At 55.5% G+C, this 13,004-nt stretch overlaps 1 protein-coding gene across 1 annotated transcript; it reads right to left on the bottom strand.

The window, feature by feature from the left end:
• Positions 1–2,481: 2,481 nt before the first annotated feature.
• Positions 2,482–7,989, bottom strand: LOC120616404 (uncharacterized). Its single transcript, XM_039879794.1, has 2 exons — positions 7,616–7,989; positions 2,482–3,927 (listed from the first exon to the last, which is right to left on the bottom strand). Exons 1-2 carry the CDS (start codon positions 7,704–7,706, stop codon positions 3,770–3,772), a joined length of 249 nt encoding a protein of 82 aa, XP_039735728.1. The 5' UTR covers positions 7,707–7,989; the 3' UTR covers positions 2,482–3,769.
• Between the last annotated feature and the right edge of the window lie 5,015 nt (positions 7,990–13,004).

Here is a 13,004-nt window from a genome sequence, read left to right as displayed (position 1 = left end):
TCACATTCGGAGGCTGCACACCGAATTCTCCCATTTAAAAGATAACACTGTAGGGACAGAGAGCAGACGGTGGCGGCCAGGGGGTGGGAGGAAGGGGAGGCCTGATGACACAGGGCGGCAGGGACTTGTGGGGGTGAGGAAGCTCTCTGTTCCGATCGCGGTGGCAGTCCCATGACTGTACCTGTCTGTGCAGACTGCACACCAGAAGGGGAGGATTCACTGCAGGTAAATAATCACTCCCCTTTGACACGGTCGTCAGCACCCTGCAGCTTGTCAGAGCGAAGACGAAGACGCGGCCAGGACCATCCGTCAGGGATCCCCAGGGACAAGCCTGGAGGGCGGGGGCGTCCTGGGATGCAGTGCAGACCGCAGCCCAAAAGTGCGACACACCCTCCAGAACAAGCCCAGCGCGTCTCCATGGAGACATCTCCCCAGTTCTGCTCCGCCTGCTTTCCCGCGGGCCTGGGGCACACAGTGCGCCTGTCGTCTTTCGGAGGCTTTAGACGATGATGTATGCACAGCTTCTGCTGGCAGCTTGTTCTCTGGGTGATTCTCGCCCCTACCCATGGCCTCACCCCAAGCCCAGCACTGAGTGCTTCCCAGCCATTCCCTTGGGTAAACTCCTGACACCTCGGAAGTCTGCGTCTAAGTTAGGCCGCACGGAAGGCCTCTGGGTAGACACCGATGCACCGTCCTACAGAAGATGAGTCTGGGGTCTGGGAAGCACCTTTCCTGCCTACCCAGCAGGCAGTTGCTCTGGGACCTCCCCCACCCTGCTGGGACCTCTGCTTTGACAGCAGCTCCACTGGGCCGCCTGCCCCGCGGAGCCTCCTGTCCATCTGTCTGTCCTTCCACTTGTTTGCCCTCTGCCCCCACCTTCCCCACAGGACACTGTCCTGCTGCATTTAATGCCTTTACTTTGAATACGGTCTGCAGATCCATACCGCCTGTGTCCACGCATCTTCACTTTCCCCGAATGGCACCGTGTTATAAACCTCACGCTACTGCCTGTGTTTCGTCTAAGCGCGCCACGTCCACGTCACCACCCACAACGCAACAAGTACACCTGGTCCACTGCTGGCTGCCGCGGCCCCCAGCGACCCCGTCCTTGTCCTGCCCACTCACTGGACACTCGCAGAACCGCCTAACGAGGCATTTCTCAGAATGGATCCCTGCCGCTGAGAGGCGCACGGCTGTCGCAGGCTGACAGAAAAGGAACTCGAATCCAATTTTCTGACCCCGAGTTCAGTAAACGCTAGAGACAAACAGCAGAGCCGCACTCCCCAGCCTATGGCAGAGATCTGGGCGACCCTGCCCCCACAGCGTTAGGGATCCTCAGGGTGGGGCTCTCTCCTGGCTGAGCACTCAGTCCTCGGGGGGCCTGTGGAAAACGCCAGGGCCCATCCAGAACTAGCTTCTCTGGCGGTCTGTCTTTACTGGCCCTCCAGGTAGGTGTGCAATGTGTGGCCCAGGCGACCTCCACTGCCACAAAGCAGACTCGGGATCACAAACACAAAATGCAAGACGCGGCCAGCGCTCTGTGACCACGACCCCACGTCTGCAGATTCAACTAACTGTGGACCCAACCGTGGACCGAAAATGTTCTGAAAATGTTACACTCGTGCGGCATGCACCGAGTCAGGCGTCTGTACAGACGGTTTTCCTTATCATTGTTCCCTAAACAATACAGTGTAACAACTGTCACACTGGGTGTTATGAGTAACCTAGAGATGGCTTCAGGACGTGGGAGGTCTCATGCCAGCACCGCACCATGTCACAGAAGGGTGAGCGTCTGTGGATTCCGTACCCTCAGTGGGCCCTGCGGACACCGGCAGACGACTGCTATCACCAAGCCCCTAACTCAGCAACACGATTTCTAAAACCGATTCTTGAAAACACTCGACAGGTCCTCAAGGTCACAGGGACAGGACAGGCAGGGAACGCTGCATATAGTAGCAAATGATGGGAGACAAATGTCTCCCATCAAACGAGGAAGAAGCAAATATGGGGCCAGACACCATTACTCTGTATCACTGTCGGCCCTACAGATGCCCTGGCGTTTGCGGGGCAGGGCGGTGGGTACCGAACGGATTCACGCTATCCTACTGAGTAAAACTAGCAAGTTGAAAAACGACTAGTTGATTATACAAAATGATCTATACACACACACGTAGCTGTTTCTGCGTGTGCAGGAAGTGTCCGGAGGGGCCAGCAACCCCTTAATGGTGGTTACCCCAAGAAAGCAGGGTAGGCATGAGACGGATCTCATTTTTTACTTCACGTGACTTTGAACTCTTTAAATTTAGCAGCATAATAATCATGTAAATCTTTGTAATTAAGAAAAATGGAAGATGGTTTGATAACATACTATGGTTATATGTCATTTCAGTAAACTGAATGAATTCTATGTACTATTTTTGCAACTTCTCAGACTAAAATGATCCTAAAAATAAAAATAATAAGTATATAGAAGAGACGATATATAAAATTTGGTTTTATTTCCTTTTTAAATGTTTGATAAAATTTGTCAGTGAAACCATCTGGGCTTACAGACTAATTTTCCAGAAGGTTGAGGATTTTTTGCTTTGCTTTACTTTTCTTTTAAATACTTAATTTTTTGAGGTTTGAGGTTCACAGAAAAATTGAGGTGAAGGTGCAAAGTGCTGCCACACAGCCTGCCCACAGACATGTAGCCTCCCATAGCCGAGGGGCATTTGTTACATGTGACGCACTGCACGGACACAGCGTCACCACCCAGTCCCTACGCGTCTCTCTTGTGCACATCCTGTGGGTCTGGACAGATGGAGAATGACGCGTGTCTACTGCTATGGCATCACACAGAGAATTTCACTGCCCTAAACACCCTCTGTGCTCTGCCATTCAACCCCGACTCCTGGTAACCACCATCTTTCTGTCTCCACAGTTTTCCGGAATGGCATACAGCTGGAATCACACGGCAGCCTTTTCAGACTGACTTCTTCCACAAGCGACGCGCATTTACAGTTCTTCCGTGTCTTTTCTTGACTTGATAACTCGTTTCTCTTTCGTGCTGAGGAATAGCCCACTGTCTGGACGCACACAGATTATTTATCCATCACCTGCTGAAGGGCACCTTGGCTGCTTCCAAGTTTGGGTGATTATGAATAAAGCTGCTATAGATGTCCGTGTGCAGGTTACGTGTGGACATGAGTTTTTATCTCTTATGGCAAATACCAAAAAGCAAGGCTCCTGGATCGTATGGTACGAGTGTGTTTTGTTTCGCAAGAAGCTGCCAAACTGTCTCCCACAGCGGCTGCACCAGCAGCACCCCCACAGCAGCGACGAGAGTCCTGTGGCTCCACGTCCTCTCAGCATGTGGCGTCGTCAGTATCGGGGCTGTGACCATCCTGACGGGCGTGTGGTGGTGTCTCGGTGTTTTAATCTGCAGTTCCCTGCGTAGGTCCACACCGCTGACCCCAGCGTGGGTCTACACCACTGACCCCATACACATGGCCTCCTGAGAAGCAGCTGCCACGACAGGATCGGGCATGCAAGAGATTTATGTGGGGACCATTGGAGGGTGCTGGAGGAGAATGGGGAGCTACCCGAGGGGACGCAGGGGGATCCCTGGGAAAAGGATGAGAAAAGAAGGCAGGTGGGTAAGTCTTCAGGGCCAGGCAGCTCCAACTGTTTCAGGCCAATATGCAGTCCTTGAGCCAAAGTCCCCTCAGGAGCCACGGCCTCCCAGGAACAAGCCTGCTTCTGTGGCACGGCAATGAGGAGCATGGCCTCAGGGTGAAGGCGGTGCGGACCGGTGCAACACAGGTGGGTCGTTGCCACGTGGGGCTGGAACCACCCACTCGCTCAGATGGGTCTCGAGCTCACAGGGGCAGGGCCTCTGCAGCTCAGCCAGGACCCGCAGCACACCTGTCTCGGGCTGTCTTCTTCCTGGAAGGCCAGAGCACAAATGCCACATCCGGGTCCAGCAGCTCCTGAGGGCAGATCTGCCCTGCTATGCTCCACTGAACTGCGAAACTGTTACCAGAACGCTAAGGACTCAATTCATCATAGGGGTTCTTGACTTAAAACTGACGGCAAAGCCCATGGCTCATTCTTACTCTCTTATTAATTCAACAAACATTCGTTAAAATGCCTGAGATGTGCTAGGTGCTGAGGACACGATGACAGACACATCGAACTTCCTCATTCATGCTCCCTGTGCAGCGGCAAAGAACAGACGAGCCGATAAACACAATACGGTGATGGATCCTGCAAGGACGATTACAATGAGTGCCCAAGGGGCAAGGAACAGCGGGCACCTAACTGGGATGGAGACATTGTTCTTGGAGGAAGGCAAAGGTTCAACGATAAAGTGAAGTTTACACTTAAGTCTTAAAACAGGGGGTGGCTCCACAGTGTAGTGGTTAGTACGTCTGCTTTATACGTAGAAGGTCCTGGGTTTGCGCCCCAGGTGGAGCCATGGACCATATCCTGGGTGCGCCAGGCCCCAGGTGCATGCGGGGAGCGTGCGGGAGCAGACGCCTCACCTTCAGAGATCCAGTTCTTAAGGGGAAACAGCAACATCCATAGGTCGGGGCAGAAGTGGGGCAGGGGGAGGAATTAAAGAGGTGGAAAGAAAAAAAACAAGAATACGTTTGGGCTGGGCTTCGACACGCAAATAGAACGTGGACACGAGAACTTCGATTTACCACAACATACCTGGGGAGCACAACAGAAGTTTACCGCTGTGAAGGCAATGTCAGGATGTCATCTCGAAAACTAATTAGAGCACAAATTTTTGAAATGAGAGACATTTAAAGAGAAAAAAGCTCTTTGAGAAGTCCCTTCCTGCATACCCTCAAATGGGGTTTTCTCGCTTTCCTCAGACCCTACCCAGGCCGGGGCCCGTGTTATCGGAATGCAGGAAAACGAGAAACTGAAGTTAAAGCTGCAGAACAGACCTATTAACCAGAATAAAGACACAGGAGTGGGATAAATGCAGCCTGCTGTGTAGAAGCTTCCTCTGCAAAACACCGCAGGCCACTGAAGCAAAAAATCATGATGCCATTGTCCACATTATAGGGCCCAGATGCTGCGCAGCACCAGAGCCAGTCGCGAGGTACCCAAGGTGACTGGACACAATGACAGGGAAAACATCAGTGTCTGGGAATTGTCTGTAAAAAACCAAGGTTACACCTCTAATAACCTCATTTTTGCCAACGGACATTCTGATATGCTCTGAGGGGCCACAGGTGTGAATTCTGCTATGCATTCCTGGGTGGGAGGTCTAAGAAGGGTGGGGTCTGTGCAGCTCATCTCTTCATTCTGGCTCAATGTGAAGGCGATCCCTAAGCAGGAAGGGTGAGCCAGCCAGAAAGTGAAGGAGCAAGACCGCAGCGGGGCTTTATGTCCCCTTTCGGAATCCATGACAGCAAGTCAGCAAACCTGCTCCACGGGAAGGAATCAGTGCGTTCTGACCAGGGGCTTCCCTGCGGGCCACCTCCAACACAACGCTGAGAGGGGGGCTGGAGAACGAGGCCACAGGTGAGCCACGAATAAAGGCGGGAGCACACTCGCGACTCCTCGTCGCTGGTGTCCCGGCTGAGGGGGCTGTGCAGGGTCCTCCAGTTGTCCAAGCACCTGTCCTTCACTGCCAGCCTCTGTGTGGGCAGCATTTTGTCTGTGTTCGGTGTCCCTGTCCCTCCAACCTGCCTGGCACAGTGCCAGTGCTAAGCTCTCAGCAGTGTCTTATTCAGACACATGTGAGTGCTGTGACACCATCCTATTTTAACATTACTTTATTCTGAACTAGAAGTTTATCTCACACACACACCCCCGCCAAATTGGGGGCCCCCACAGGTCAAAGTCAATCTCACTTTCTACTGCTATTTGATCGAAACAGAAAAACGATAACAATGACACTAGCTTCAGCGGCTTCAGGGCTGTGCCGTTAATAACACCTTCCTTTAATTACATAAATAAAACCCAATCAGTTCCAAAGCACTTCCGCATATACTACTTGATTGACTTTCCACAGAACTGCGGGGTGTCCCTAAGGCTGGCATTCACTTTCTTCTACAGCTGCCCAAACCCAACCTGACAGATGCCGTAATTCAGTGGCAAATCGTGGACACGCACCAGATGTCAGCCACTGTGTGAAGACGCCAAGAATCTGCCTGAGACACAGTCCCTATGGCAAAACATCTGAGTCCGATGGGGAGGCCCCGTGCCGACAACCATCACAGCACAAACTGAAAGAGCCAGTGTCAGGGTGTGGAAGCACCTGGGAGCAAAGCCAAGCGTGACTGTCCCCAAATAATCGCTGACCTATTTGGGCCAGCCTAGGAGCTGGGACAGAAGCCAGCGTTCCTGTCTCCTCCGCTGCCGAGGCACGCTGCTGTCCCTCCCTTCAACACTTTGTTCGCCCCCTTCCCCAGCTCAAGCTACATCTCTAGGTTCCCCTCCGTTTACATGGAATCTCACACCCTCTTCTCACCCAGACATCCTCCACATGTGTCTACAATGACGACGCTGTACACAGATCCAACAGACAAGAAGCAGTTCTCCGGCTTCATGTGTGCTGTCATTCGAATTATGGAGCTCTCTGAGGAAAGGCTCCAGTCTCAACATCGGCTCCTAGAAAGCACTCAAACATGCAACCACAAACAACTAGGAAGTGAGGGGATAACTAATACATGGGCGCAGCAATGAAAAGCAATCTGCAAAACCATGTTCGAAATGGAAAAAATCTAAAGTCCACCTACTTGACTTTCCCTGGAGGAAAGCTGTACCAAATTCAAGAGAGCAGTTCCCATCAGACCGATTTCTAATTTGTTTTTCATACTTCCCAAGAGCGTCTAATCACTAACTCTCAAACCCATCCATTTCTTAATGCACTTCCATTTTTTAAAAAATGCATCACATATCACAGAACTTTAAAAAATGTGAATGCTGAATTCAAAACAACAGCCCCTCCCCCCCGTCAGGCTGGTGCGGGCTGAGTGAGTTAGCACAAGCCCGTGCCTACTTCCAAGCCGCTGTGAGAATTCCCCCTCCAACTGGGCAGCGAAGCAGACAACCTGAAACTCAAAAGAGCAAGACTACCAAAAACTGCCTTTAAAAAGCTGAAGATGCACTCACGCTTCCAAAACAAAGTTAAACATTACACTGAGCAAGAACCTGCTCTTGGGGCAACGACAGCAAACAGCTGGCAGGGCAGCAGCATCCAGAGGGCAGTGCCGGCCACCGCCTCCGAAGCTGAATCACTCTAGTCTTTTTCAACCATTTATTGAACTTTTCCTTTTAATTTTTAAAAATTCCGTAAAGGGGTCAACAAGGTCGTTCTCAGGCAAGTGCTGTCACAGCGCGCGCAGGCAGCCCTGGGTCCGGCCGGGCTCGGAGCCCTGACCTGCGGCCTTGGGCTGCGACAAGCTCCGCGCGGCTTAGGTAAAAACGGTCCGGGCGCACGCGCCGAGGCCGAACGCCCAGGCCACCCACCGCCCACCCCAAGGTCCGGGCGCCGGGTGCGAGGAGCCGGGCGGCGGTCCACGGCGTCCAGGCGTGGGAGCGTGGCGTGGTCCCGGGTGTGAGGGCCCAGGCAAGCTCCCGGGCGGGGCCCCGCGGCCGCGCCGCTCACCTTCCGACAGCTCCAGCTCCAGCTCGGCCAGGCTCTCTCGCACCTCGGCGGGCAGCGGCACCGCCTCCAGCGGGCACCCGCGGTCGGCCATGGCCCGCTCGCTCGGGCCGCGCCCCGCGGACGGCCGGGCCGGCTCGCGCCCGGGCGGGTCCGGGTCAGGAGCGGAGATCGGCCTGGGCGGCGGCTACGTCGCTCCCCTCAGCCTGGCGACCCGCATCCGCCCGGCGGGCAGCGAAGGCGGAGGGGCGGGGGCGCGGCCCGAGCGGCGCCGCAGCGGGGCGGGCGCGGGCACGTAGGCAGACGGCTCCACAAGCGCCGACACCGGCCGCGCGTCGCCGACAGACCTGCGAGCGCTACAGGGAGCGCGCGTGTGCGTGAGGAGAACGCGCGTGCGCGGCGGGGGGGGGGAGCGTGAGGAGAACGCGCGTGCGCGGCGGGGGAGCGTGAGGAGAACGCGCGTGCGCGGCGGGGGCGGGAGGAGCGCGCGTGCGCTTCGGGGAGACGGAGCGGGAACAGCGCGCGTGCGCACCGGCGGTAGGCTGGAGGAATGCGCGTGCGCGGCGTGCGGTTGCGGGAGGAACGTGCGTGCGTGACAAGACAGGCGTCCCTCGTCGCCTAGCAACACTGACGGCTCTCTCCCATTGGCCCCCAAGACCCAGCGAGGTGGCCCCGAGCTCCTGTTGGGAGAAGGGAGAGAGCATCACTCCGGGGAAGGCTCTGGGTAGGCCGCTGTCGGGGCTGCCCACTCCCTCGGTGTTGGGGGACCTTACCCACCTGTGGGTGTGCTGCGCCCCTGGGGCTGCTGAGACGCTCAGGCACACTGCTGAGACAGTGGCACATCCCTACACAGACCCAGGCATGTATGTGTCAACTCATTTATTTTTCAGTTTTAGAAGGTATCGTGTGGGCCGGGAAGGCGCTCCAGCAGCCATTTCAGACCATGAGGTGACCTTGGGAAGTGGGAGAATGGACAGGATGAGGCGCTAGGAGCTTGGGGTTTGGAGCTGAACGGAGACCCACAGTATCCTGAAGGAGCTGGCCCCACGCACTACGAGAAGTGTCTGCGTGGCGCAGTGTGGGCAGCAGCAAACGTGAGTACACGCGTCCATCTGTGGAAAGCCACCTTGCCAAAGTCCACATCTGATGACAGGTACAAAGACTGGCCATTTGGGCCCAACACAGAACTCCTCTGGTGACAGTGCTTTGCTGCAGAGTCCACTGGACTGGCCAGAGCTTTGCTGGGCCTACTTCCCAGCCCTCCTCTCACAGATGTTGATGCCAGACAAAGCATCTCATACCCCACACTCTGTATCAGCAGCTGTTTCTGGAGAAGCCATCCTGCAGCAGGTACCAGGAGTGTGGAAGCAGGTGACACAGTGGGGTTGGAGGCTGATCACCCATTGCTTGTGGGCGGAGCACTCAGCCCCTGGCACAGGGGGTGGTCAAGTTATGCTCACCAGCTGGGGTAGCAGGCGAACCACAAAAATGAAATGGAGGACATCGGTGGTAACATATTGGCCTTTACATGGGATGGACTAGGAGTTATGAGGAAGGATCATGGCATTGGACCAGGGGTCCCCAAACCCCCGGGACACGGACTAGTACTGGTCCATGGCCTGTCAGGAACCGGGCCGCACGGCAGGAGGTGAGCGGCAGGCGGGCAAGTGAGCAAAGCTTCATCTGTGTCTGCAGCTGCTCCCCAGCACCAGCATCACCACCTCAGCTCCACCTCAGCTCCTCGGACATTGGATTCTGATGGGAGCACCAGTCCCTGATGCAGAAAGTTGACCACTGCCTAATGCTACTGATGCTCTAACAGATAATGTACAGCTGAGGGCTCGCTACGGACAACTGAAAGCCATCTGAAAGGGGCTTAGTGGCTTAAGAAAGGAATCTGGTTACACGTAAAGAAACCCTCATCTGCGCTGAGACAAGACAAGGGCCAGGCCCGGGAAGGAGGAACTCAGAAGCGCGAACCCCCAAGCAAGGCAGTTATGCTAAGTTCAGGGCCCAAGACACATGGGTTGAAGATACCTGATGTCTGGTTAGATGGCTACAAAGGTTTTGAGCCCCCAGAGAGCCTGCCCATGGGGCTCCCCTCCCCTACCCACCTGGCACTCCTCCACACCTGCTGGGCGCGAGGCACATGATTACGGTTATTTCTTAGCAGAACCGAGCTGGAACCATGAAGAGACAGAAGAGGGACTGTAGCCCTCTCCCCCTCGGAAGAGCACGTATTCGTTTCGAGAGCTGGAACAAAGGCCTGCAAACTGGGCATCTTCACAGACGTTCACTTGATTCTGAGGCCAGACACCAGAGCACGCTGGCAGCAGAGCTGCTTCCTTCTGAGGTTGAGGGAGGGTCTGCCCCAGGCCTCCCTCCTAGTTTCTGGCAGGTGCTGGCAGTCTTTGGTGTTCCTTGGCTTGAAGAGTCATCACACCAGTCTCTGCTTTCATGTTCATGTAGCTTTTCCCCTATACGTGTCCGTTTCTGTGTCCCAGTTTACCGTTTATGAGGACACGAGTCATTGGACCTGAGCCCACCCTGATGAATTCATTCTAACTTGTTCATCTGCACAGACCTTATTTCCAGATGAGGTCACATTCACAGGTACTAGGGGTTAGGGCTTCAACATCTTTTGGGGAGTATGGAGGACACAATTCAGCCCATAAGAAGCTTTAAGACCCAGCTAAGAGGTACCACCCAGAACTGGGTAAGAGCGATGGTGAGTGGTGCTCCCCAGGGTCCGGTTCAGCAGCCTGGCCCCTGCAGCTGCTGGAAGGGCTTACTGACTCAGGAGCAGCAGCCTTTCGGGATTCAGGATTTAAACCCTGGTGAAGACGGGGCGTGAACTTGCTCACAGAATGGCTTCTAGAACACTGCGTCTGCTGCTGCCTAACAAGGTACTGCACGCTTAGTGGCTTAAGCATTCACGGCATGTCTCGCTTTATGTTGCAACACCAGAAGGGTGTTGCATATTTACGATCGGAAGGTGAGACCCCCCACCAGCAAAGAGCACGACTGACGGCAGTGGCCCGGCCCCACAGCATGGTGTCTGCAAGGCCGGCCTGTGTCATCCCCACGGGGCAGTGGGGATGCCTTGTCTCTCCATGGCATCTGCCGCCTCCGCCGGAGCAACTGGAAGGCTGGAAGCTGGAATGACCGAAAGGTCGCAGGTGCTGGAGCCCAGGTTGGGGACGTCAGCCAGCACACCCACACGTGGCCACTTCCTGTGGCCCAGGGTTCCTCACTATGATGGCTGGGTTCTGAGAACTGACCAAAGACGAAGGAAGGCCCCAGCCTTTCTGTGACCTAGCCTCAGGCGTCACATATCACTTCAGCCACTTCCTGTCTACTAGTCGTGAGTCACTGAGCCTCACCTAGATTCGGGGGAGGGGAATTAGACTCCATCTCCCGAAGGAAGAAGTATGAGAGAAAAGCTCTGGCCCACGGAAGCAGAGCGGAGATGACGGAATCGCTGTAGTGGACTGGGGCGTGGGGGTGAAAGACCCGGAACCCTCCAGAATTCCAGAAGGCCCACCGGATTGTATGCTTCACATGGAGGTACAAGTAACATGCCGGCAAAAGTCAAAAAACAAGCTGACGAAAGGGGCACTGGTGTCAGGAAAATGTTCAGTGGTGGCTCACCTCTGCGGGCGAGAGCGAACAGTTCTGGAAAGCCTGCTCCAGAACTTGGCCGGCTGACAGCAATGAGGACGACAGGGTCTGAAAACCAGAGAGGCCAGGAGGCAGCACTTAACTGACTGAAGTCAGGCTGTCACGGTTACAATGGCCAGCAATGGAGTCTGATCTGTACGCACAGAAACTGCTAACGAAACAGCATCTCTAGTGGCAAAGCAGATGGCAGCTGAGGGTCCTATTATGAAATGGATGACGAGGAAAATCAAGATGGTTGCCCAACACAAATCACGAGGCCACACCCAGTTTCTGGAACTCGGCCCTCTTTCAGACACGGAACCCATTTACTAAATGGCCAGATGCCAAGAAGGACGTGCACATGCATGAACCCCCATGTTCTCCCAAAGGGTCGAGTCACCATTTCCTTTGCTAACTACACCCTGGGGAAAGGTAGCAAAACGTTTCGAAGACTGACGGACTCAGCGTCTGAAGTGACTTCACTATCTAGACACCTGGGTCATCATCACAGCGCCACTCGGTGGCCAGGTAATAATGGAGCCCTGCCCAAGATCCAGCTCACAGTAAGTCCACTGGCTCTGTCACGTCTCCTATCCCCGAGTCACTGGCATCGACGTACTCGGCAGTGAGCATCCTCTCACGTGGGGTCTCTGGCTGTAGGTCTGGAACTGTTGCTGTAGAAACGGCAAGCGGAGCCCTCTGCAGCGGCCACCCCGACCAGGAGCCAGTCCAGGGTGGGAATGGCAGGGGCTGGTGCCGCTTTCAGGACCTAAAGGGTGCACAGTGGTAGTCCCCGGCACGACCCCTGCAGAAGCTGGAAGGGTCTCAGAAGGGGACAGCATGCCACTGCAAGGTCAAGCAAGTGGTGGCCTTGAGAGCAGGCCCCAGCTGAGGCAGCCGGCGGCCGTTGATCCCGAGCAGGTGTTCGCTTCTGTCCCTGTCAGAAGAGTAACAGAAACACCTCGCATTTGGGTGTAACGAAGTCACCGATTTGCCTGGAGGCTGTCACCTCTCGCGTCTTCTTAGTCCAGGACCACCTGGACATCCTGGAGGACGTGACGTTCCATTACGTCAACGTGTTGATGGGGCAGACGTACATGAAGCAGAGAAGGTGCAGGTATTCATCAAGATTCGGGGCCTTGCTGAGTCCATAGCGTTTTATGGTCAGCAGGGCTCTAGGGCGGCGGTCCCCACCCTTTGTGGCACCAGGGGCCAGTGCTCCTATGAGAATCTAACGCCCGATGAGCCGAGGTGGAGCTGAGGCGGTGAAGCCGGCGCTGGGGAGCGGTTGCGAACACAGATGAAGCTCGCCCACCCGCCCACCACTCCCCTCCCGCTGTGCGGCCCAGTTCCTGACGGGCCATGCACCGGTCCCAGCCCATGGCCCGGGGATTGGGGAGCCCCGTGCTAGGGCGTCCCTTCGAAAAGTGAGAGACAATGATTGCCTCTTGCACCTCCAGCCATTAAGAGAGCAAGACACTTGGGCTGCTCCAGGTCTGGAAGTGGCATCCCGCACACCTCGGAACACCACTCTGGGCAAATCCTGTGGGGTGCAGGGGACTGCTACCTCCGTGAGAGCTCCAGCAGGACAGTGCTATAATAGGGAAAAAACGTGACGCGAGCGGCTCCACTGGCCGCGGTCCTGGCCAGCAGGCGGTGCTGGTCCCTGGCGTGTGAGCGCCGTGCTACGCGCCTGGCACGTCCCAGCGGGAGATCCAGTGCGGAACCCTCG

The sequence above is a fragment of the Pteropus medius genome, unplaced genomic scaffold, assembly GCF_902729225.1.
Source record: "Pteropus medius unplaced genomic scaffold, Ma_sr-lr_union100, whole genome shotgun sequence".
NCBI classification, from domain to species: Eukaryota; Metazoa; Chordata; class Mammalia; order Chiroptera; family Pteropodidae; genus Pteropus; species Pteropus medius.
The sequence above is the reverse complement of the archived record's forward strand: the minus strand, read 5'-3'. Positions and strand labels throughout refer to the sequence as shown.